The sequence below is a fragment of the Nematostella vectensis genome, chromosome 4 (genome assembly GCF_932526225.1).
Source record: "Nematostella vectensis chromosome 4, jaNemVect1.1, whole genome shotgun sequence".
Taxonomy (NCBI): Eukaryota; Metazoa; Cnidaria; class Anthozoa; order Actiniaria; family Edwardsiidae; genus Nematostella; species Nematostella vectensis.
In genome coordinates, this window is record NC_064037.1 from 18,050,786 (window position 1) to 18,075,315 (window position 24,530).

At 44.0% G+C, this 24,530-nt stretch overlaps 3 protein-coding genes across 3 annotated transcripts; 2 read left to right on the top strand and 1 right to left on the bottom strand.

Annotated features, from left to right (window-relative positions):
- The first annotated feature begins 949 nt into the window (after positions 1 to 949).
- On the top strand, positions 950 to 10,437 carry LOC5502997 (adenosine 3'-phospho 5'-phosphosulfate transporter 2). Its single transcript, XM_001624068.3, has 10 exons — positions 950 to 1,275; positions 2,407 to 2,528; positions 7,530 to 7,626; positions 7,866 to 7,923; positions 8,236 to 8,343; positions 8,520 to 8,617; positions 8,687 to 8,779; positions 9,006 to 9,117; positions 9,739 to 9,808; positions 9,895 to 10,437. Exons 1-10 carry the CDS (start codon positions 1,021 to 1,023, stop codon positions 10,058 to 10,060), a joined length of 1,179 nt encoding a protein of 392 aa, XP_001624118.2. The 5' UTR covers positions 950 to 1,020; the 3' UTR covers positions 10,061 to 10,437.
- Positions 10,438 to 11,011: 574 nt separating this feature from the next.
- LOC5502998 (sedoheptulokinase) lies at positions 11,012 to 18,588 on the bottom strand. Its single transcript, XM_001624078.3, has 4 exons — positions 17,944 to 18,588; positions 13,836 to 14,011; positions 13,615 to 13,761; positions 11,012 to 12,840 (listed from the first exon to the last, which is right to left on the bottom strand). Exons 1-4 carry the CDS (start codon positions 18,576 to 18,578, stop codon positions 12,389 to 12,391), a joined length of 1,410 nt encoding a protein of 469 aa, XP_001624128.1. The 5' UTR covers positions 18,579 to 18,588; the 3' UTR covers positions 11,012 to 12,388.
- Positions 18,589 to 18,726: 138 nt separating this feature from the next.
- On the top strand, positions 18,727 to 23,082 carry LOC5503009 (flavin-containing monooxygenase 5). The gene is made up of 3 exons (XM_001624069.3): positions 18,727 to 19,288; positions 20,055 to 20,758; positions 21,275 to 23,082. Exons 1-3 carry the CDS (start codon positions 18,727 to 18,729, stop codon positions 21,593 to 21,595), a joined length of 1,587 nt encoding a protein of 528 aa, XP_001624119.1. The 3' UTR covers positions 21,596 to 23,082.
- The last annotated feature ends 1,448 nt before the right edge of the window (positions 23,083 to 24,530 follow it).

A 24,530-nucleotide genomic window follows, 5' to 3' on the forward strand; every position in this document is an offset into this window, starting at 1 on the left:
ATTGACATCTACTTAGATGACGAAGAATAAACGAAACTGCCTGTACTACCCGTCACAGGATTTTAACATTGAAAGTCTGTTTTTTAATGGATTTTTTTACTAGATGAAACCACGCTATTAATTATGTTTAAACTGTTTTTTATAAAAGCGCCTCCCTCGAATAAGCGCCTCTTGAAGACATGAAAGAAGCGCCGGTTATTACGGTAAAGGATTCTCACAACTCTAGTAAGATGATACTATAATGGGATGGACGAATATACTTATTTATTCTATGCTCATTACATCACTCCATCTGACATTTGGATGGCTTTGTTAATCGCAAAACTTAGATGTCCGGACATGTTATCTCGCAGCGAAATAACCATTCGTCAGCAACCAACATGTGCCAGATACTGACAAGCTTACTAAGAGCGATCATGGTCCTGATTCACACATGAAAATAGGCTTGGTTTCCAGGCGCCCGTTTCTCGAAACACCCGAGAATTCTCGGGCCCGAAAACTTTATTTTGCATTTTTGCTAAAAAATTCCCAATTTTTTTCTTCTGGAGAACCGCTTTCATGTAGAAACAGTTGAAACTTCCTCTTGGTTCGTATTCCAAATGATTACGCTCAATAGGGCTATTTTCGAAGTTTTCCTAAAGCCAAAAAGTTACTCGAAAAGTCTCGGGGGTGACTGCGAGGTCCCGAGAACTTTCTTAATATTTTCGGGAAAGATCAAAATCTTTAAAACCAAAAAGAGGATTATCCTTCACATAAATCTTTGTGGTAAAATACGATGTTTGACGATATTTCAACACATTTATATACCATAAATTTTAAAGGAATTAGCCAGCTTTTCAAATTTAAGAAATAAAGGATTCTCGGGTGTTTCGAGAAACGGGCCCCAGCCGCGGTTACCTCGCGCACGGACGTGGCAAGTCTCGGGAATCCTGTGTATTTTGTCAGCGGTCTCACCCGTAAATAAGAAAACAAAACGAAAACCGAATGTAGAGGGGATTTCAAAGCTTTACTTATCCACGTATGGCTTCTAGTCCCCGTATGTCCTTCTCCAAATCACCAAACTCTACCGTACAAAGACCTATGGCTTCTTTTAAACCCTTGTCGCCAACTAGCACAGTGATCACGATAGAGAAAAACAAACAAAAAGTTGTGCCGGTGAATGGTGGCGATCTTGTTGTGTTTGGGATCCATCTACACTTACACTCCAAACCTGTACAATTTGCTATTTGTTGTGGTGGAGTTTTGTTCTTTTATTTATTGTATGGATACGTACAAGTAAGTTTTTACATGTTTTTTTTTATTATTTCTATCGGCTTAATTATCAATTTACTTGGCTCAATTTTGCGACCGTTGGTTCGATACTATAAAATTTCTCTTCAATAGATTGATGTACGATGTTGTAATAATTTATTTTTTCGGGTTAACAGAAATCACCATCTTAGTATGTAAAAAGTTTTGTAAAATAATCTTGGATAGTCACAGATATTTTTAACATAGTGGACACATACCTGTCAACTCTCCCGCATTAGGCGGGAGTCTCAAGATTTTGGACCCCTTCTCCCACTTTCCCGCGTTAAGCACCAAATCTCCCGCTTTTTAGCGATTTTTATCGCTTTCGAAAAACTATTCTATAGAAAATTGTCATTTTGCCTATTTTCTATTATTGAAAATATTTGAATCAATAATTCCTTTGTGTAGCACAATTAATCTAACACCCTCGTGAGATCAATAAGTGGATTTGTTCGTGAGAGCTTTCTATACTGCAAACGCCTGCAAGGCTAAACCCACCCCTCCCCCTTAAAAATAAATATACCCCACCCCTCCCCCCAAAATATTCTCAAGCCTTGAGATTTTCAGAGGTTGACAGGTATGTGGACATGTGACTCCACAGGATTGAGGCATCAGCACATTGTGCAGGCCTGTAACAGGGGGTTAGGGGGTACGGAGCCCACAAGCTTCCTTGGAGAAAATGGTCTGCTAAATGGGTAAATCAGCTTCCCTCCTGGTCAAAATCTTGTCTACAGGCCTGTTGTGCAAAATAAAAGTAAAGCCTTTATATGTGCATGCTTGCAATCAGAAGTAAACTATTTCAAGGCTGCTCCCAACAATCGCATCATTTTCCTTTTGTCACTCACATAACGATCATTGATTATTTTAAATGGAAAGAGCAAAAAAATTTTAAATTGTTAAAGCAGTGTGTATATTGTATGTTTTTTTTCAATATATTCATTTGTCTTTTGTCAGTTAAGTTTTTGCTGGTGGTAAACTGGTGCATAAATGAATATATCATTTCGGTATCTACCTAAATTGCCAGCATATCACTGGCCAATGGTATTTCATGCATGGTATTACAGCATAAAACCAGTAAAACAGGTATTAACAACTGTCCTCTGATTTCTCAATTAGGAATGGATTTTCCGACTAGAAGGGTTCAGGCCATATGGCTGGTACTTGACACTTGTGCAGTTCGGTTTGTATGCAATATTTGGAACAGTGGAAACAAGCTTTCAAACAGATAAATCAAGAAAGTAAGAGAATCTTACCAATCAGCTTCCCCAGTAGCCTGTATGTAGGGGCACTCAAGGGTGTCCACACCTGTCTTACCCATCAGCTTCCCCAGTAGCCTGTATGTAGGGGCACTCAAGGGTGTCCACACCTATCTTACCCATCAGCTTCCACAGTAGCCTGTATGTAGGGGCACTCAAGGGTGTCCACACCTATCTTATCCATCAGCTTCCCCAGTAGCCTGTATGTAGGGGCACTCAAGGGTGTCCACACCTGTCTTACCCATCAGCTTCCCCAGTAGCCTGTATGTAGGGGCACTCAAGGGTGTCCACACCTGTCTTACCCATCAGCTTCCCCAGTAGCCTGTATGTAGCGGCACTCAAGGGTGTCCACACCTATCTTATCCATCAGCTTCCACAGTAGCCTGTATGTAGGGGCACTCAAGGGTGTCCACACCTGTCTTACCCATCAGCTTCCCCAGTAGCCTGTATGTAGGGGCACTCAAGGGTGTCCACACCTATCTTACCCATCAGCTTCCACAGTAGCCTGTATGTAGGGGCACTCAAGGGTGTCCACACCTATCTTATCCATCAGCTTCCCCAGTAGCCTGTATGTAGGGGCACTCAAGGGTGTCCACACCTGTCTTACCCATCAGCTTCCCTGTAGCCTGTATGTAGGGGCACTCAAGGGTGTCCACACCTATCTTACCCATCAGCTTCCACAGTAGCCTGTATGTAGGGGCACTCAAGGGTGTCCACACCTATCTTATCCATCAGCTTCCACAGTAGCCTGTATGTAGCGGCACTCAAGGGTGTCCACACCTGTCTTACCCATCAGCTTCCCCAGTAGCCTGTATGTAGGGGCACTCAAGGGTGTCCACACCTATCTTATCCATCAGCTTCCCCAGTAGCCTGTATGTAGGGGCACTCAAAGGTGTCCACACCTATCTTACCCATCAGCTTCCACAGTAGCCTGTATGTAGGGGCACTCAAGGGTGTCCACACGTCTTACCCATCAGCTTCCCCAGTAGCCTGTATGTAGGGGCACTCAAAGGTGTCCACACCTATCTTACCCATCAGCTTCCACAGTAGCCTGTATGTAGGGGCACTCAAGGGTGTCCACACCTGTCTTACCCATCAGCTTCCCCAGTAGCCTGTATGTAGGGGCACTCAAAGGTGTCCACACCTATCTTACCCATCAGCTTCCACAGTAGCCTGTATGTAGGGGCACTCAAGGGTGTCCACACATGTCTTACCCATCAGCTTCCCCAGTAGCCTGTATGTAGGGGCACTCAAGGGTGTCCACACCTATCTTACCCATCAGCTTCCACAGTAGCTTGTATGTAGGGGCACTCAAGGGTGTCCACACCTGTCTTACCCATCAGCTTCCCCAGTAGCCTGTATGTAGGGGCACTCAAGGGTGTCCACACCTGTCTTACCCATCAGCTTCCCCAGTAGCCTGTATGTAGGGGCATTCAAGGGTGTCCACACCTATCTTACCCATCAGCTTCCACAGTAGCTTGTATGTAGGGGCACTCAAGGGTGTCCACACCTGTCTTACCCATCAGCTTCCCCAGTAGCCTGTATGTAGGGGCACTCAAGGGTGTCCACACCTGTCTTACCCATCAGCTTCCCCAGTAGCCTGTATGTAGGGGCACTCAAGGGTGTCCACACCTGTCTTACCCATCAGATTCCCCAGTAGCCTGTATGTAGGGGCACTCAAGGGTGTCCACACCTGTCTTACCCATCAGCTTCCCCAGTAGCCTGTATGTAGGGGCACTCAAGGGTGTCCACACCTGTCTTACCCATCAGCTTCCCCAGTAGCCTGTATGTAGGGGCACTCAAGGGTGTCCACACCTGTCTTACCCATCAGCTTCCCCAGTAGCCTGTATGTAGGGGCACTCAAGGGTGTCCACACCTGTCTTACCCATCAGCTTCCCCAGTAGCCTGTATGTAGGGGCACTCAAGGGTGTCCACACCTGTCTTACCCATCAGCTTCCCCAGTAGCCTGTATGTAGGGGCACTCAAGGGTGTCCACACATGTCTTACCCATCAGCTTCCACAGTAGCCTGTATGTAGGGGCACTCAAGGGTGTCCACACCTGTCTTACCCATCAGCTTCCCCAGAAGCCTGTATGTAGCGGCACTCAAGGGTGTCCACACCTGTCTTACCCATCAGATTCCCCAGTAGCCTGTATGTAGGGGCACTCAAGGGTGTCCACACCTATCTTACCCATCAGCTTCCCCAGTAGCCTGTATGTAGCGGCACTCAAGGGTGTCCACACATGTCTTACCCATCAGCTTCCACAGTAGCCTGTATGTAGGGGCACTCAAGGGTGTCCACACCTGTCTTACCCATCAGCTTCCCCAGTAGCCTGTATGTAGGGGCACTCAAGGGTGTCCACACCTGTCTTACCCATCAGCTTCCCCAGTAGCCTGTATGTAGGGGCACTCAAGGGTGTCCACACCTGTCTTACCCATCAGATTCCCCAGTAGCCTGTATGTAGGGGCACTCAAGGGTGTCCACACCTGTCTTACCCATCAGCTTCCCCAGTAGCCTGTATGTAGGGGCACTCAAGGGTGTCCACACCTGTCTTACCCATCAGCTTCCCCAGTAGCCTGTATGTAGGGGCACTCAAGGGTGTCCACACCTGTCTTACCCATCAGCTTCCCCAGTAGCCTGTATGTAGGGGCACTCAAGGGTGTCCACACCTGTCTTACCCATCAGCTTCCCCAGTAGCCTGTATGTAGGGGCACTCAAGGGTGTCCACACCTGTCTTACCCATCAGCTTCCCCAGTAGCCTGTATGTAGGGGCACTCAAGGGTGTCCACACATGTCTTACCCATCAGCTTCCACAGTAGCCTGTATGTAGGGGCACTCAAGGGTGTCCACACCTGTCTTACCCATCAGCTTCCCCAGAAGCCTGTATGTAGCGGCACTCAAGGGTGTCCACACCTGTCTTACCCATCAGATTCCCCAGTAGCCTGTATGTAGCGGCACTCAAGGGTGTCCACACCTATCTTACCCATCAGCTTCCCCAGTAGCCTGTATGTAGCGGCACTCAAGGGTGTCCACACATGTCTTACCCATCAGCTTCCACAGTAGCCTGTATGTAGGGGCACTCAAGGGTGTCCACACCTGTCTTACCCATCAGCTTCCCCAGTAGCCTGTATGTAGGGGCACTCAAGGGTGTCCACACCTGTCTTACCCATCAGCTTCCCCAGTAGCCTGTATGTAGGGGCACTCAAGGGTGTCCACACCTGTCTTACCCATCAGCTTCCCTGTAGCCTGTATGTAGGCGCACTCAAGGGTGTTCACACCTATCTTACCCATCAGCTTCCACACTAGCCTGTATGTAGGGGCACTCAAGGGTGTTCACACCTATCTTACCCATCAGCTTCCCCAGTAGCCTGTATGTAGGGGCAGTCAATGGTGTCCACACATGTCTTACCCATCAGCTTCCCCAGTAGCCTGTATGTAGGGGCACTCAAGGGTGTCCACACCTGTCTTACCCATCAGCTTCCACAGTAGCCTGTATGTAGGGGCACTCAAGGCTGTCCACACCTGTCTTACCCATCAGCTTCCCCAGTAGCCTGTATGTAGGGGCACTCAAGGCTGTCCACACCTGTCTTACCCATCAGCTTCCCCAGTAGCCTGTATGTAGGGGCACTCAAGGGTGTCCACACATGTCTTACCCATCAGCTTCCCCAGTAGCCTGTATGTAGGGGCACTCAAGGGTGTCCACACCTATCTTACTCATCAGCTTCTCCAGTAGCCTGTATGTTGGGGCACTCAAGGGTGTCCACACCTATCTTACCCATCAGCTTCCCCAGTAGCCTGTATGTAGCGGCACTCAAGGGTGTCCACACCTGTCTTACCCATCAGCTTCCCCAGTAGCCTGTATGTAGCGGCACTCAAGGGTGTCCACACCTATCTTACTCATCAGCTTCTCCAGTAGCCTGTATGTTGGGGCACTCAAGGGTGTCCACACCTATCTTACCCATCAGCTTCCACAGTAGCCTGTATGTAGCGGCACTCAAGGGTGTCCACACCTGTCTTACCCATCAGCTTCCCCAGTAGCCTGTATGTAGGGGCACTCAAGGGTGTCCACACCTATCTTACCCATCAGCTTCCCCAGTAGCCTGTATGTAGGGGCACTCAAGGGTGTCCACACCTATCTTACCCATCAGCTTCCACAGTAGCCTGTATGTAGGGGCACTCAAGGGTGTCCACACCTGTCTTACCCATCAGCTTCCCCAGTAGCCTGTATGTAGGGGCACTCAAGGGTGTCCACACCTGTCTTACCCATCAGCTTCCCCAGAAGCCTGTATGTAGGGGCACTCAAGGGTGTCCACACCTGTCTTACCCATCAGATTCCACAGTAGCCTGTATGTAGGGGCACTCAAGGGTGTCCACACATGTCTTACCCATCAGCTTCCCCAGTAGCCTGTATGTAGGGGCACTCAAGGGTGTCCACACCTATCTTACCCATCAGCTTCCCCAGTAGCCTGTATGTAGCGGCACTCAAGGGTGTCCACACCTGTCTTACCCATCAGCTTCCCCAGTAGCCTGTATGTAGGGGCACTCAAGGGTGTCCACACATGTCTTACCCATCAGCTTCCCCAGTAGCCTGTATGTAGGGGCACTCAAGGGTGTCCACACCTATCTTGTCCATCAGCTTCCCCAGTAGCCTGTATGTAGGGGCACTCAAGGGTGTCCACACCTGTCTTACCCATCAGCTTCCCCAGTAGCCTGTATGTAGGGGCACTCAAGGGTGTCCACACCTATCTTACCCATCAGCTTCCCCAGTAGCTTGTATGTAGGGGCACTCAAGGGTTTTAATGAGTGGCTTGAAATGTCTTGTAGGTACTCTCAAAATCTAGCCTGTTAGTAGTCAGTACTTGTAAAGTAAAAGCTGAGAAAGGAGTTTGAAGTATGTATCTATGAGTAAAGCTATCTGCTTACATGAGCATGCTTTCTATCTGTTGATAGTAATATTTTGTATGTTTTATTTTTTTTGTCTAGAATACCACTGAAGACATATGCTGGCCTTGCACTCCTCACAGTCTCGACAATGGGTCTTTCCAACTCTTCCCTTGGCTACCTTAACTATCCTACCCAGGTACAATAAAGGCGTACAGGTGCTTTTGGGGTGGGGTAGAAGAACTTGCCTCCTTTCAAGCAGCTGGGTCTTTATCCAAAATCTTACTACCCACTCTTAGAGGAAAATTGCACTAATCTTTCTTGCTTCTCAGTAGCACTGTATTTTGCCTTTTCTCACACTGAATCTTGGCCAAATCGTGTATTTCTCTTCTGGGTTTGGTAATCTACCATCTATGTTCTACTTATTTTTTGTTGCAGGTTATTTTCAAGAGCTGTAAATTAATTCCTGTAATGGTTGGTGGGATTATCATCCAAGGTGCATGAGAATTTATCATATATATATCTATGGTTAATGGGTGCAGTAGAATTAATCATATGTATTCATCATTTTATGGGTGCAGAAGAATAAAAATATCCATGGTTTATGGGTGCCATAAGTCAAGTCCTGAACCACTTTACACAGCTTGGTATATCTGTTGTGTCACAGAGGAGGAGGAGGTGACAACAATTAAACCAAGCAATGCTTCAATGCAAAAAAACCTTTTTAGCAGTCAAGAGGGGTGCACCCCCCTCCCCCCACACCTTGCACACACACCCTAAATATACCCGTTGACAATTCTTTTTTTAGGAAAGAGATATGGTATCATAGACTTTGTTGCATGCCTGTTCATGAGTTTGGGGTTGATTCTATTTACACTGGCAGACAGCAAAGTTCAGCCTGAATTTAACCACACGGGTAAGTACCTCTCCTTATATGGCGACAGCAGCAGATATGGAAAATGGTCAGGTTGCATTGTGGCTACCTCCAACGCTACCATGTTGTATCTGTATCTCAATGCCTAGCCTTTTAATAGAATATATATTTTGGGGTGTTGGCCCGACTGAAACTTCCATTAATACCCTGTGTTTTAGGTGTGGTGTTCATTTCACTGGCCTTGTGCGCTGATGCTGTTATTGGCAATGTACAAGAGAAAACAATGAAAGCATATCGTAGCACAAATACAGAAGTGGTAAGGGCCCTGCTTATCATATAATTATCTCCTATTCCTTTTTTGATAAACATCTATTTTTCTTTATAGGTTTTATATTCTTATGGCATTGGGTTTGTTTATATTCTGGTTGGCCTCACAGTGTCAGGAAGCTTGCTAGATGCCTTTCAATTTTGCGCTCAGGTGAGATTATACACACCTTTACACACCATTTATTCATTTGGAAACTATTTGCCTTGGCAGCAAAATAACAACAACAAAATGCAACTTATTCAGGACTTAGAAATCAGGCAGAAAGTTTCTAAAAGGGCTTTCTGGCATGAAGACCGCAGCCATTTTTTAGTTTAACTTGGTGTAATTTTGCAACCCATTAAGTCATATGATTTCTTATCTTCTGTTTGTTTTTTAGCATCCAGTGCAAGTATATGGACTGGCATTCTTATTTTCTATTAGTGGATACCTGGGAATTACATTTGTTTTGATGCTCGTCAGATTATTTGGAGCATTGATGGCAGTGACAGGTAATAATATTTCTACTGTTCTGACAAAACTATGTGTGGTACCTTTATTTTGCGAGGTCATCCCCTGTACTGTGCTAGGTGAATTCTTCTGAGGTTGTTACCTTTAAGTCTAACTTTCTTGAAAATATTTTTTTGTTTTTGAATATTCAAAACTCTCATCATTTGAAAATACAACTTTCACTGTGTCATTTGGTACTTTTAAAATATGCTGAAAAAATAAGCACCACATGTTTTGGTTGAAGGGTGGATCACTGAAATTCAAACAGATTTAATTCATTGCTGAGATGAAAAACTAACTTGCATAGAGTTTCATGGCCTACAAATTAAACTATATGTTACACAAGCCGGATCAAAAGGCTTTAATGGGATTTTTTTAACGCAATAAGCAACTGAAATATAAATATGGTATGCTTTTATCCCAAATTTTTTTTTGCTTTTTTTCAACAAGCTGTTCTCTTTAATTATCATTATTTTTGTCAGGGTTCTTAAATTTAATAATGTAATTTTAGGGGTAGTATTATGATTGAATAATACACAATGAAAGAATGTAATACAAGAGAGCACATCCTAACATGTCAAATTCTGATTTTGCAATTCTAAGACTTGCTACTTTTATTGCAGTGACTACTTTCCGCAAGGCAGTCACAATGGTTCTGTCATTTCTATTTTTTACAAAACCATTTACAACACAGTAAGTTAAATACTATTTTCAATGTTACTTCAATAACACTAAGTAGACAAAGCATGAATACTATCAATTTGTTTTTCTTTTTGTAGGTACTTATGGTCTGCATTTATTGTGTTCTTTGGAATTTTTCTTAATGTGTATAGTAAAAACAAAGCACAGATGGATCAGTTGTTTTACCGTCACTGGAAGATGGCAAGTTCGTTTTTGTCAAAACGTCAGGAACCTAGGAAACCATTGCTAATGGAGAATGTTTAGAATATGTTCACAAGAAAGGTATTGTATTAACAGGACCGTAGCAGGGGTTGGGGCACTGGGGGCATGTGTCTCCCAATATTTTTAAAAATTATAAAGAAATGACCAGTGGGTGCATGGCCCCTAATATTTTCTTAATGTCGGGCTGTAGCAGGGGACACCAAGAATGATATAGGAGTCAAGCAGACAGCAATAAGGAAACATGTTGATCCAGCTCAACATTTGAATTGCTCATACAGATCAGCCATGTTTATTTTTTATCCTAGATTAGAAACTGGGGTACTGTATAAATTTTGAAATATGTATTTATAAAGAAAATAGAATGCCCTGTAATGTACGGCTTACATCAGGAAGCTATTGGAATAAAATATGAAATATTATTGCCTTTACTCCTATTATATAGGATTGGTCACATAGATGTAAATCTATTTCTTTTCCTTGTTTTTGTATGTCCGGTGTCTCAACAAACACTTATTGACGTATGTATATTAAACACATTTTTGAAACAATATGGAGATGCCAAAAGCAATATGGAGATAAGTGGGTTACCGCGATTACCGTCTCTTTAACCAATCAGATTGTAAGGGATAAGTCCCTTGAGTCTGGCAGTAAAATTTACTCAACATAAGCCAATCACAATTGACCCTTTGGTAAGTAACCCAAACTTAAAACTATATGTTTTCCAAAATGGGCCGATTGCCTCCTTTTTATCTCGATACAAAAAACGTACCTGTTTTAAATACATGTAAGAAGAGTTTCCATGGTAAAAGTTTAATAAATTCTTTGAAACACCTGAGTTCTGTATCAAATTATGCTTGTTATGCCTAAGAATCTTTGCACCAAAATGCATTCCGGAGTTTAGGCTCGTTTTAACAAGGAAACAGCTACCTGTGGTATCATGACTATACACTGAACGTGTTGCTACTATTATTTTACTGATTTGTCTTATTTTTAAGGGAATAATATTGTGAAACACCAAAAGCTATTTATAGCTATGAGTAATTTTGCAGGCTACTTGAGAACTGTTGTTTACACAAGATTATGAGCAATTGGAGTTATTCGAATTAGAGCTGGATACATGGCAGGTTGCATTCTTTTAGATTTGCGTCGTACTGATAGAGTGGGCTATCAATCCCAATGCATACAAAATATGCTGTTATTATATAGCTAATGTAGCCAGATTTTAGAATAGACCATTCAAATGATGCACTTAGCTTCTATTTATTTACACAACCCACACTCCAGGTTATCAAGAGGTCAGATTATGACTATCCCTTTAGTGTTCAGTGAAAAAGTCCATTTCGTTTGTTCTTTTATCACGAATTGTTCACTTTCAATATGTTCCACAAGAATTTGGTGCTTTGTGAAATACATGATTTGATACCGAACTCAGGTGTTTCAAAGAATTTATTAAACTTTTACCATGGAAACTCTTCTTATATGTATTTAAAACAGATACGTTTTTTGTATCGAGATAAAAAGGAGGCAATCGGCCCATTTTGGAAAACATATGGTTTTAAGTTTGGGTTACTTACCAAAGGGTCAATTGTGATTGGCTTATGTTGAGTAAATTTTACTGCCAGACTCAAGGGACTTATCCCTTGCAATCTGATTGATTAAAGAGATGGTAATCACGATAACCCACTTATCTCCATATTGCTTTTGGTATCTCCATATTGTTTCAAAAATGTGTTATTATCATGATGTGGATAACCATATGACTTTTTTGAACTATTTCAATGTACATCATTGCACATAGGCTTAAGAGGAATAGAAACATGATATATACACATACATAGGTGTATACAGTCATAAAACCCTGTTGCAAAACCTCCAAGAATCCTTTCTTGTAGAAACACATGTTGAAAATCGAACTTAAGAAGCAGTTTTGCTTGTTTGGTATGCTCTATTTCCAGACAAGGGTTTTCGTATGTTGCACAACTTTGAATAAACCTCAAAGGAAAAGAGGAAAGGGTGACTTACTAGGCAATAAAAAAAACTCAAACATAGTTTCACGGCAGCTCATACCTGCTAGTTTGAGAGAGCAAGGAGTTTGAGTTTTCGGAGTAGAAATAAATACACATATTTCAAATAATGTTGCATTCAGAGAATCCACCAAAAAAATTGAGTAAAGCAAAAGGTTTAGACAGCATTAGCCTCCTTGTTTTTGTGCCTACCAACATACACGAGACTAGGACTTCGTTTACCCACGAAACACTACGGGATAGGCACACTTGTGTATAATAATTGTGGATTCTTGTGTAAAACCCCATTTAAAATAGGTGTATACATACATACACTTAATTGTGGTGATTGACGTCAAACTGTAGTTTAGTTGCATTCAAGCACAGCCAATGCTGCACCCAAAGAAGCATCATTCTCTTTACACAGCACAAGGGGAAGCCCCCAAACTTGTTTAACAAGTTCCTGCATCAAGTCATTCTGGACCAGAGCCCTCCCAGTGCCCACAATCCTTTTCACACCACATCTCCTTGACCTTTCACCTGGCAACATCTCATGCAAGTTTGCTAACATTCCTTGGCAAATTGCAGCGGTGATATCACCAAGTGAGGTATTTCCACTCAGAATATTGGAAACCATGCCTGTAAGATTTGTCGAATGTCTCTCCCCCCATATGGTTGGCCTGATAGCCAGTGTGGTCATACTGTCAGCAGATGCAAGTAAATTCTTGTAGATAGTTTCTGTGTTTGGGATCTCTTGAATTTTCAGCTCCTCCATCCAGGATTTCACTGTCTCCGCAAAGTGGGTTATGACATTGCCACCTTTAAAGCATTGTTATCACAATTATTGAAATTATCCAAGTCATACGCATCACACACACACACCATAGGGTCAGGGGGGGTCCCAGTCATATGCATCACACACACACCATGGGGTCAGGGGGTCCAAGTCATACCCATCACACACACACCATGGGGTCAGGGGGGTCCAAGTCATACCCATCACACACACACCATGGGGTCAGGGGGGTCCAAGTCATACCCAACACAAACACCATGGGGTCAGGGGGGTCCAAGTCATACCCATCTCATACACACCATGGGGTCAGGGGGTCCAAGTCATACCCAACACACACACACCATGGGGTCAGGGGGTCCAAGTCATACCCATCACACACACACCATGGGGTCAGGGGGGGTCCAAGTCATACCCATCACACTATCCATTATTCCTGACAGCATAGCCAAAGGCTTATAGAATAATACACAATGTAGGGAAATAATTGGTAGCTTGTATAAATTATTAGCATCTAACAATCACTGCACCAGCCACTACAACAACTGACAACTTCCATTGTAGGTATACAATACAATGCACTTAATTCATAGAGGGTAACATATTAATATGAACATGTAAACATATTAAATAGAGCCCCCTTATAAATCAGCAAAGATTGCTTTCCCTGACTATGACCTAGATATGGTCTTGGCAACCTGGTAAATGGGAATACAGGGTTACGATTTTGTTGAAAGTCTTTGCTGATGTTTCAAACATTACCATAGCCTTTCCCACACTTGATTGGCAACATTTCTTACCATGTAAGGAAGCCGCCACCATCACTTGATCTCCTTTAAAATATGGCCACATCTGCCACGCTTCACATGACTCATTTTCATCCACACTGAGCTGATGGTTTACTGGTGCCAGTATAGCAAACTGGGAAGATGTTCCAATGTTGAGAACTACATAGAAAAGAAAATAAGATTCCTGGTTAAGACACAAAATAATTGGAAAATAGAAAAACCCTTGGTCATACCTGCATCTGTCTTATTCTGCTGACAAGCATACATTGAGCAATGAAAGTCTCCAAGGGCAGCCCCCACAGGGGTCCCCTTGGGAATACCGCAGTAATCTGTGAACAGCAGACCAACAATCGTCCCAGGCTCATAAACATTAGGTAACAGGTGGACAGGGAATTCAGCAGCCTGAAGGCTAATGACAAATTGATGGTTAAAAGAAAATCCATACATGATATGAATTGGATATGGATATACATTTTTATGGGCTAATTTTCAAGCTGCACGGTTCCCAATAAAAATACAGGTGCTACTGGATACTGAACAAAGGACCACTCAGCTCCTAGGTTTATTTATTCTTTTCGTGTTCAATCTGTACCTGGTCTTACTTCCTAGTGACAAACCTTGTACTACAACATATAGTTTTCATTTCAAAGAGCCCTATTTTTCCCACAAGTAACACCATTTTACTGTACATATATATGTATATATGTTACACTATTTTACACATGTATGTTATTGTACACCTTGATGCCGTAGCTTCTTCACTCACGCCATCCCTACTCACGCCACCTCTACTCAGGCCACCTCTACTCAGGCCACCTCTACTCACGCCACCTCTACTCACGTCACCTCTACTCACGCCACCTCTACTCACGTCACCTCTACTCACGCTACCTCTATTCACGTCACCTCTACTCACGTCACCTCTACTCACGCCACCTCTACCCACGCCACCTCTACTCACGTCACCTCTACTCACACCACCTCTACTCAAGCTACCTCTACTCATGCCACCTCTACTTACCCCACCTCTACTCACACCACCTCTACTCACAACACCTCTACTCACGTCACCTCTACTCACGTCACCTCTACTCATACCACCTCTACTCACACCACCTCTACTCACGTCACCTCTACTCACACCACCTCTACTCATGTCACCTCTACTCATGCCACCTCTACTCATGCCACCTCTACTCACACCACCTCTACTCATACCACCTCTACTCACAACACCTCTACTCACGTCACCTCTACTCACGTCACCTCTACTTACACCACCTCTTCTCACGCTACCTCTTCTCACGCTACCTCTACTCACGCCACGTCTACTCACACCACCTCTACTCAAGCTACCTCTACTCATGCCACCTCTACTTACCCCACCTCTATCCATGTCACCTCTACTCACGCCACCTCTACTTACCCCACCTCTATCCATGTCACCTCTACTCACGCCACCTCTACTCACGCCACCTCTACTCACGCCACCTCTACTCACACCACCTCTACTCAAGCTACCTCTACTCACACCACCTCTACTCACGCCACCTCTACTCACGTCACCTCTACTCACGCCACCTCTACTCACGTCACCTCTACTCACGCCACCTCTACTCACGTCACCTCTACTCACGTCACGTCACCTCTACTCACGTCACCTCTACTTACACCACCTCTTCTCACGCTACCTCTACTCACGCCACCTCTACTCACACCACCTCTACTCAAGCTACCTCTACTCACACCACCTCTACTCAAGCTACCTCTACTTACACCACCTCTATCCATGTCACCTCTACTCACGCCACCTCTACTCACGCCACCTCTACTCACACCACCTCTACTCAAGCTACCTCTACTCACACCACCTCTACTCACACCACCTCTACTTACACCACCTCTACTCACGTCACCTCTACTCACGTCACCTCTACTTACACCACCTCTACTCACGCCACCTCTACTCATGCCACCTCTACTCATGCCACCTCTACTCATGTCACCTCTACTCATGTCACCTCTACTCATGTCACCTCTACTTACACCACCTCTACTCACGTCACCTCTACTTACGTCACCTCTACTCATGCCACCTCTACTCACGTCACCTCTACTCATGTCACCTCTACTCATGCCACCTCTACTCACACCACCTCTACTCATGTCACCTCTACTCATGTCACCTCTACTCATATCACCTCTACTTACACCACCTCTACTCACGTCACCTCTACTTACGTCACCTCTACTCATGCCACCTCTACTCACGTCACCTCTACTCACGTCACCTCTACTCACGTCACCTCTACTTACACCACCTCTACTCACGTCACCTCTACTCACGTCACCTCTACTCATGCCACCTCTACTCACGTCACCTCTACTTACGTCACCTCTACTCACGCCACCTCTACTCACGTCACCTCTACTCACGTCACCTCTACTCATGCCACCTCTACTCACGCCACCTCTACTCACGCCACCTCTACTTACACCACCTCTACTCATGCCACCTCTACTCACACCACCTCTATCCATGTCACCTCTACTCACGCCACCTCTACTCACGCCACCTCTACTCACACCACCTCTACTCAAGCTACCTCTACTCACACCACCTCTACTCGCGTCACCTCTACTTACACCACCTCTACTCACGTCACCTCTACTCACGTCACCTCTACTCACACCACCTCTACTCACGCCACCTCTACTTACACCACCTCTACTCATGCCACCTCTACTTACACCACCTCTATCCATGTCACCTCTACTCACGCCACCTCTACTTACACCACCTCTACTCACGTCACCTCTACTCACGCCACCTCTACTTACACCACCTCTACTCACGTCACCTCTACTTACACCACCTCTACTCGCGTCACCTCTACTTACACCACCTCTACTCACACCACTTCTACTCACGTCACCTCTACTCATGCCACCTCTACTCACGCCACCTCTACTCACACCACCTCTATCCAAGTCAGCTCTACTCACACCACCTCTACTCGCGCCACTTCTACTCACGTCACCTCTACTCACGCCACCTCTATTTACACCACATTTATCCATGTCACCTCTACTTACGCCACCTCTACTCACGCCACCTTTACTCACACCACCTCTACTCACGCTACCTCTACTCACGCCACCTCTACTCACGCCACCTCTACTCACGCCACCTCTACTCACGCCACCTCTACTCACGCCACCTCTACTCATGTCACCTCTACTCACACCACCTCTACTCACGCCACCTCTACTCACGCCACCTCTACTCACACCACTTCTACTCACGTCACCTCTACTCACACCACCTCTATTTACACCACATTTATCCATGTCACCTCTACTTACGCCACCTCTACTCACGCCACCTTTACTCACACCACCTCTACTCACGCCACCTCTACTCACGCCACCTCTACTCACGCCACCTCTACTCACGCCACCTCTACTCACGCCACCTCTACTCACGCCACCTCTACTCATGTCACCTCTACTCACACCACCTCTACTCACGCCACCTCTACTCACGCCACCTCTACTCACGCCACCTCTACTCACACCACTTCTACTCACGTCACCTCTACTCACATCACCTCTACTCACACCACCTCTACTCATGCCACCTCTACTCACGCCACCTCTACTCATGTCACCTCTACTCATGCCACCTCTACTCATGTCACCTCTACTCACACCACCTCTACTCATGCCACCTCTACTCACGCCACCTCTACTCACGCCACCTCTACTCATGTCACCTCTACTCATGCCACCTCTACTCACGTCACCTCTACTCACGGCACCTCTATCCACACAACCTCTACTCACGCCATCTCTACTCACACCACCTCTACTCACGTCACCTCTATCCATGCCACCTCTACTCACGCCACCTCTATCCATGCCACCTCTACTCACGCCACCTCTACTTACGCCACCTCTACTCACGCCACCTCTACTCAGGCCCATCTACTCGCGCCACCTCTATCCATGCCACCTCTACTCACGCCACCTCTCTGCAAAGGTGCTGACCAATCAAACAGCATGAAATGTAATTGATCATTATGAATGACAGAAGCCATTAAAAGGTTTAGCGGTTGGAAATTGTAAACGTGAGTTTGCATTTTGAAAATGTTGAATATTAAAAATTGCAGTAATTAAGGTATATGTTCTTCATTTATATGTGCAATTTAGATTGTTATAGAAATCTCATTCTACATCTTTCAAGTCTAAAAGGCAAATCCTGGCTATGTGCCTAACAATGGTTACATTTCAGCCATTGTTTTTCTTTGAATTCTTTAAAACTGAGAGGAAGTGACTCACCTCTCTAGCTCCCATCTTTTGTTGAGGTTGTCATAGTAGCCCCAGCTGACGGCGTTGTGGGAGGACATAATACCACATCGCAAAGAACAACAAAACATGGATACCACAAAATCCATCACAGTCCCCGAACAGTCAAACTTATCCAGAAAACCAGGCTTGTTTCTAGTCAACCAGAAAATACTGGCACAGCCGTACCCAGTTGAGATGGGTATATTTGTACTGGGGTTGGGGAGGGATGAGAGAAACCCATCAGTACAACGCCTGTCTTCCCAAGTTATCAGACTGCTGACACTTTCTTTGTCCAGATGTATACCATCGTCTTTGCCCCTGGTTTGTAACAAAGTAAACAAGTAGTCTTTCTTCCAAAACATACATCCATGCATTTGGCCACAAATGCTTATTTTTGTAACATTTTCTAAGTCCTTGCGTTCGAATTTGAATAAAACTCTTTCCAATGTTTTGAGAATTTTATCTGGATCTTGTATAGCAAAGTTGTGGTTTTCACTTTGAATTGAAGCGGAAGTCTGTTCACTGTATCTTGCATGGGACCATTTGCTCTTGATTTCAAGCAGAGTTGCTTTAATTGACGATGTACCCAGATCAATGCCCAACACGTACTTTGTCTTTGCCGCCATTTTGTTTCACGTGAAATGTTCGGGACCACAGGGAACCCAGCAAAGCAGCCCAGGCAAGCGGAACAAACATATATCGCATTCCTTCGCCAGGTTCTTTGTTTGTAGTTGTTTTTGCTGCTTTCGTCTGTTCCGTTGATAGATTATCACGATGAAGGTAGCGATTATCGGGTCAGGAGCCAGTGGTCTTGTATCAATGAAATCGTGTATCGATGAAGGGATAGAGCCCGTCTGCTTCGAGCAAGAAGATTCCATTGGCGGACTGTGGCACTTCACCCCAGAAGAGCGACACAGCTCAGTCTACCGCTCCATCGTCATCAACACCAGCAAGGAAATGATGTGTTTCTCGGATTTCCCAATACCCAAGGATTATCCCCCATTTATGCACCACTCATACGTCATGAAATACTTCCACCTTTTCGCCAGGCACTTTGATTTGTACAAGTACATTCGCTATAGAACCAAAGTGTTGGAAGTAAAAAAGACGGACGACTTTAACGACACTGGGAACTGGGAGTTGAGCTATGTGTCGCTGGAAGATACGACCAAGGTGAAGAGAGAAGTTTTTAATGGTGTAATGGTGTGCGTGGGGCACCATTCCAAGCCTTATTGGCCAGTGTTCCCTGCAATGCATAAGTTCTGTGGAGTCAAAATGCATAGCCATGCCTACAAGGATTTCCGAGGGTTTGAGGGAAAGACCGTCGTGGTTATAGGTTGGTATACACCACCATGACCCCCCCCCCCCCCCCCTCAATCAAAAGGACCGTTGATCGATTTTGAACAATAAAACTACCAAATTGTATTGTCCATTCGTTAATAATCGAACAAAGAAGAATGTTAAGGTCAATAAATTTTTATTATGAAGAGATCGATATGCTATTGATATAATTGATAATTGTGAAGGATTGTGTGTAACTATATTGTTTTATTATCAATCTTCTGATCCTTCTAAAAATGTAAAGCGCCATTGAGCTTTAGGAAATGGCGCTATATAAATTAAGTATTATTATTATTATTATCCAATCATTATCAGTTCATTAACATTATTGATTAATTTTAATATATCAATTGGTTTTTCAATATTGATTTTGATTGATTGATAGAACAGGCCAGGCATGATCACCATGGTTTGATTGACATGAACTTGTTAACTAGGTGGTTTTGTAATGTTCTGATGCACAATGGAGCACTTCTCTGACACACTTGGTTGGCTAGTGGGGTTCATGTCATTCAGATAGTGATGATCTTTTGCCATAGTGCAACAGATTCCTTTAATCAGATAAGTTCTGTTTTACCAGCCCTTGTTATGAGTTGATTTCTACACAGCAGATGTAGAATAAAAGGACTGTTCCATATGATTTACCATCACACTTCTCAAGAAAGAAAAAATATTAAGAAGTAAATTAGCAAAGCTTTATATGCATTAGCATTCTAAGAACTTCATGGCTTTAGATTGTTGAATTGGTATTGTTTTTTCAGGTGTTGGTAATTCTGGTGGTGATATTGCTGTTGAACTCAGCCGGCACAACTGCAAAGTATACCTGAGCACGAGACGAGGAACCTACGTCCTGTCCCGCTTGCATGACAGTGGGGTCCCTTTTGACTACTGGGCCAACTGCCGCGCCCTTTTCACACTCCCTAGATTCCTCAAATCTGCAGTAATCAAATCGCGCATCAACAAGAAAGTTGATCACAGGAAACTTGGCTTGCAACCTGATTATCACCCAACCTCACAGCACCCCACAGTCAATGATGATCTTCCCAACCGTATCATGAATGGAACAGTCACTGTAAAGCCAAATGTTTCTACATTTACAGAAACAGGTGTGGAATTTGAGGATGGGACTGGCGACGATGCTGTTGATGTTGTGATTTTCTGCACGGGCTACAGCATTGGCTTCAACTGTATTGACCAATCAATTCTTCCTGTTTGTGAAAATGATGTCACATTGTATAAGTATGTGTTTCCTCCTCATCTGTCTAAACCAACACTGGCTGTGTTAGGTTGCTTTCAGCCACTCGGTGCCATAAACCCAGTGGTTGATCTACAGAGCCGCTGGGTTGTACAGGTGTTCAAAGGTATGAAGCATCTCCCACCAAAGGAGATTATGATGGAAGATATAATGAAAAAGAAAAAAGACATGGCTGGTCGTTACTATGCATCACGGAGACACACAATCCAGGTAACTGAAAACAAAATTGGCTGTCTGCCAGCATTTATCCTATCTTGTTCATGCCTAGTGGTTGTGCTTTCACAAATTTTATGAAAAGGTATCAGGGATTTGGACACAATTGGGAACTGAGGGGGAGAGAGGTGCTGGTTTTGTAGCTCTCGTAAGCCACCATGTGTTTTGTAGCTCTGATAAGCCACTGTGTGTTTTCTAGCTCTCATAAGCCACCGTGTGTTTCCTAGCTCTGATAAGCCACCATGTGTTTTGTAGCTTTCATAAGCCACTGTGTGTTTTGTAGCTCTCATAAACCACCGTGTGTTTTGTAGCTCTCATAAACCACTGTGTGTTTTGTAGCTCTCATAAACCAACGTGTGTTTTGTAGCTATCATAAGCCACTGTGTGTTTTGAAGCTCTCATAAGCCACTGTGTGTTATGTAGCTCTCATAAGCCACTGTGTGTTTTGTATCTCTCATAAGCCACTGTGTGTTTTGTAGCTCTCATAAGCCACTGTGTGTTTGTGTTTTTTAGGTGGATTATGTTGCATACAGTGACGAGCTGGCGACTTTGATAGGCTGTAAGCCGTCTCTATGGAAACTCTTAGTGACAGACCCCACCTTAGCTATCCAGTGCTTTTTTGGGCCTTGCACCCCACCCCAGTTCCGCTTGGAGGGGCCAGGGGCATGGCCAGGGGCCAGAGAAGCCATCATGAAGGCGAGCGCTAATTGTCTCTATTTAACAAAATCACGAGTGTTAGAGAAAAAAGGCAGACAGAAAAACAAAGTTAGTGTGCTTGTGAAGGTGGCATTGCTGGTTGTGCTTCTGGCCATCTTATGGGCTTGCTTGTGGTAAAACGACTTCAATAATCAATCAACCCTCGTAGCCCTCATAATTTTTATTTGACTTTTATTTTTAATTTGGGCTTACCAGATGAACCTTACTATTCAGGCCTGTAGCTAAAAAAAGTTTTTTTAATGGTTGGACACAGTCTTTTGTAAGTCGCATTTATCTGTATCATTTATCTGGAAATATCCATCTGCTTTTTTTTGTGAATTCAACTCGTAGCCAGGGGGTCAGTGGGTTTAACCCATTCACTCCTGAATACTTTTGACCAAAAATTTGAGTAAAACATACTGAAAACACCCCCCCCCCCCCCCTATTTCAAGTCCCACACTACCTGTCAAGTTAAGATACCACTGTCCCAAGATGGTGTCTCTCCAGTCTAGCGAAGGCACTGCTACAGCCTTTTGCTGAAAACAGTTTTGTTTGTAATTTGGGGTCAGTACGCAGCTCTTACAAGCTGCAATTTGATTGGGCAAATGAACAATATCCGCACCTCGACACAAAGAACGAGAAGAATAAAGACAAAAGAACTCCTTTGTAGAACAAAGATAATAGGAGACAAAGCAGCTACGTACTTACTCGTAATTTGCTGAAAAGTTACAGCAACAAGTCTATTATAAATAATTCAGGCACATTCCCAGAATTGGCCGAGGGGGTGCACAATAATAGGTATCATATGGAAAAAGCATAAGATTCCCCAAGAAAGAAATGACCTACTTTTTGGCTACAAAAGTGGGGTGCGTGTGTTCCCTACAACCCCCCCCTGTGAACGCACCTGTAATTTATGCTGTGCTTATGGATGTTTGCATGCTGAGGTTGACCCAATGGGATAATTTCTTGTTTGGGCTTCACTGCGTGAGAAAGAAATTTTCTAGTTTATGGCCTCATACTCTCCACCATCAATGCTACCCAACCTTATTCAGAAATTGTTTTCAGGCTTATTCTGGCTTCCTTGAACCTGAAAATGTTTTGTTATGCTTTGGGACAAAGATACTAAAAAACTGTGGGAGGAGTTTAGCCGCCTCTCTGTCAAGGTGTTTCTAAGACTCTCATGATGCAGTGCAGGCATTTAATGTGGCTCGCTTCTAATAAAGGTCTTAGCATTGATTATTGTGGCTGGTGGTTGTAAAATGGGACCTGATGGAGCACAATAAAGGTATCTATTTGTGCCTTGATCTGTGTTTGCTTGTCTTTATTCTTAGTTCGGAATTTCGTCTTTTATGGTGAGAAATGCTTCTGAGTTTGAGCATTTGTTTACGAAAGTTGATATTTTGACAACGGAGTCAATTATACTAAATTGCTTCGATGCGCTTTTGAAGGTCATCTATGTCTTGGATGAATCCTTTAGTATCCGATTCCGGTGATGCTTAGCCACAGGCAGCCCAAGGCTACAGTCAGTAGTACTACACTAGTAAGAAACACAATTCGTAGTGGGCTTCAAACTTGCTATATTAATATTCTATCGGCAAAATTGAAATAAAGACTCAAACACAATATTACATGGTCTAAAGTTTTATTTTTCACGATAATTTTTTTTTCGCTAACATATAAATTACCCCATGCGTTCTTAATAAACCACTGACGGTAGCCTTGGGCTGCCTGTGGCTTAGTTTACATTTTTGACATTTTGGAGTTGGACCTAATTTTACCGGCGTATGGGGGCGTAATAGTAATGGCTGTATGAAGCAAAGAAAACTTAAGAAAAAGGAAATAGGAGATCGTTGATAACAAGAAGTGGATGAAGTAGAGGGTGACTGAAGTCAGTAACTTTCACATTTTATCACATATATGATAATAAATAAATAAATAAATAATGCACTAGTCATTTGAAACCCCCACCCCCATGGTCCCGGGGTGGGGTTAACATGGGGGCTTAGAGCACTTTTAAACAAGAATCTCTCCTGAGGGGGTGGGGGAATTGACAGTTTTTTACTCTGACTTGTCCCCACCATGGGGGCTTGGGGACAAGTGAGTAACATCACACATGTACTTTGCAAAAGTCATGTCAGTTCCTGGTTTGAGACTCTTTTTCTTCTGTAGCAAGCAACTCCATGTATCAGTGTGTGGCAAGTTGCATGCCGACATGTGCGAAAACAAATACAAATGATAACAAACGCCAGATGAAGATAATTTATTTTTCCATTTTTTTGGTAACTGATATCTTCATAGTTATAAGTACAAATGTACTCACTAAAATGTTACTGGCTTTGAAAGAAAAGCTTATTTCAGATGGCTTTTGGCCGGGTATTTGCCTATAGTTTGCATCCTAAGGGGTATGGTCATTTGATTGAGGTTTTGTCCCGAGGGGGTGGGGGCTTTTCGTTTTTTTGTACAGAGTCAAAGTCTAACCGCCCACCCTTCGCCGGGACCATGGGGGTGGGTGTTTCAATTGACTAGTGCTAATAATCGAATAAATAGATACATGATAAAGACAATTGGGCAATTGGAATATAAACAAATGACCCCACGCGATACGATGCGCGCCAGAATCTACGCCTACAGGGTGGGACATTCTCTGAACTCTTGACGGGGTCTGTTTAGCAAAAAACTTAAGATCGACAGGGGGAAAAATAAGTAATTTCTCTAGTTTTTTTCAATTTTTAGATATCGTATTCGCCGAAAAGTGAGCAGGTGTCAAAACTTTTTTACCACTGGTGACAACCACTCGTGACAACCACTCGTGACAACCACTCGTGACAACCACTGGTGACAAAACCACTGGTTACAACCACTGGTGACAACCAGTCGTTACAACCACTCATGACAACCACTGGTGACAACCACTCATGACAACCACTCGTGACAACCACTCGTGACAACCACTTGTGACAACCACTCGTGACAACCACTCGTGACAACCACTCATGACAACCAATCATGACAACCACTTGTGACAACCACTCATGACAACCACTCGTGACAAAACCACTGGTTACAACCACTG

What these genes read in the sequence shown, in the direction of transcription:
- LOC5502997 (XM_001624068.3), top strand. Translation starts at nt 1,021, where the DNA reads ATGGCTTCTAGTCCCCGTATGTCCTTCTCCAAATCACCAAACTCTACC. An exon ending in TATTGTATGGATACGTACAA is followed by an intron (nt 1,276 to 2,406) that starts GTAAGTTTTTAC and finishes TTTCTCAATTAG; the next exon opens with GAATGGATTTTCCGACTAGA. An exon ending in GTAGCACAAATACAGAAGTG is followed by an intron (nt 8,618 to 8,686) that starts GTAAGGGCCCTG and finishes TTTTCTTTATAG; the next exon opens with GTTTTATATTCTTATGGCAT.
- LOC5502998 (XM_001624078.3), bottom strand. Translation starts at nt 18,578, where the DNA reads ATGGCGGCAAAGACAAAGTACGTGTTGGGCATTGATCTGGGTACATCG. An exon ending in AAAAGATGGGAGCTAGAGAG is followed by an intron (nt 14,012 to 17,943) that starts GTGAGTCACTTC and finishes ATTTGTCATTAG; the next exon opens with CCTTCAGGCTGCTGAATTCC. An exon ending in GGTGGCGGCTTCCTTACATG is followed by an intron (nt 12,841 to 13,614) that starts GTAAGAAATGTT and finishes AATGCTTTAAAG; the next exon opens with GTGGCAATGTCATAACCCAC.
- LOC5503009 (XM_001624069.3), top strand. Translation starts at nt 18,727, where the DNA reads ATGAAGGTAGCGATTATCGGGTCAGGAGCCAGTGGTCTTGTATCAATG. An exon ending in AAAGACCGTCGTGGTTATAG is followed by an intron (nt 19,289 to 20,054) that starts GTTGGTATACAC and finishes TTGTTTTTTCAG; the next exon opens with GTGTTGGTAATTCTGGTGGT. An exon ending in CACGGAGACACACAATCCAG is followed by an intron (nt 20,759 to 21,274) that starts GTAACTGAAAAC and finishes TGTGTTTTTTAG; the next exon opens with GTGGATTATGTTGCATACAG.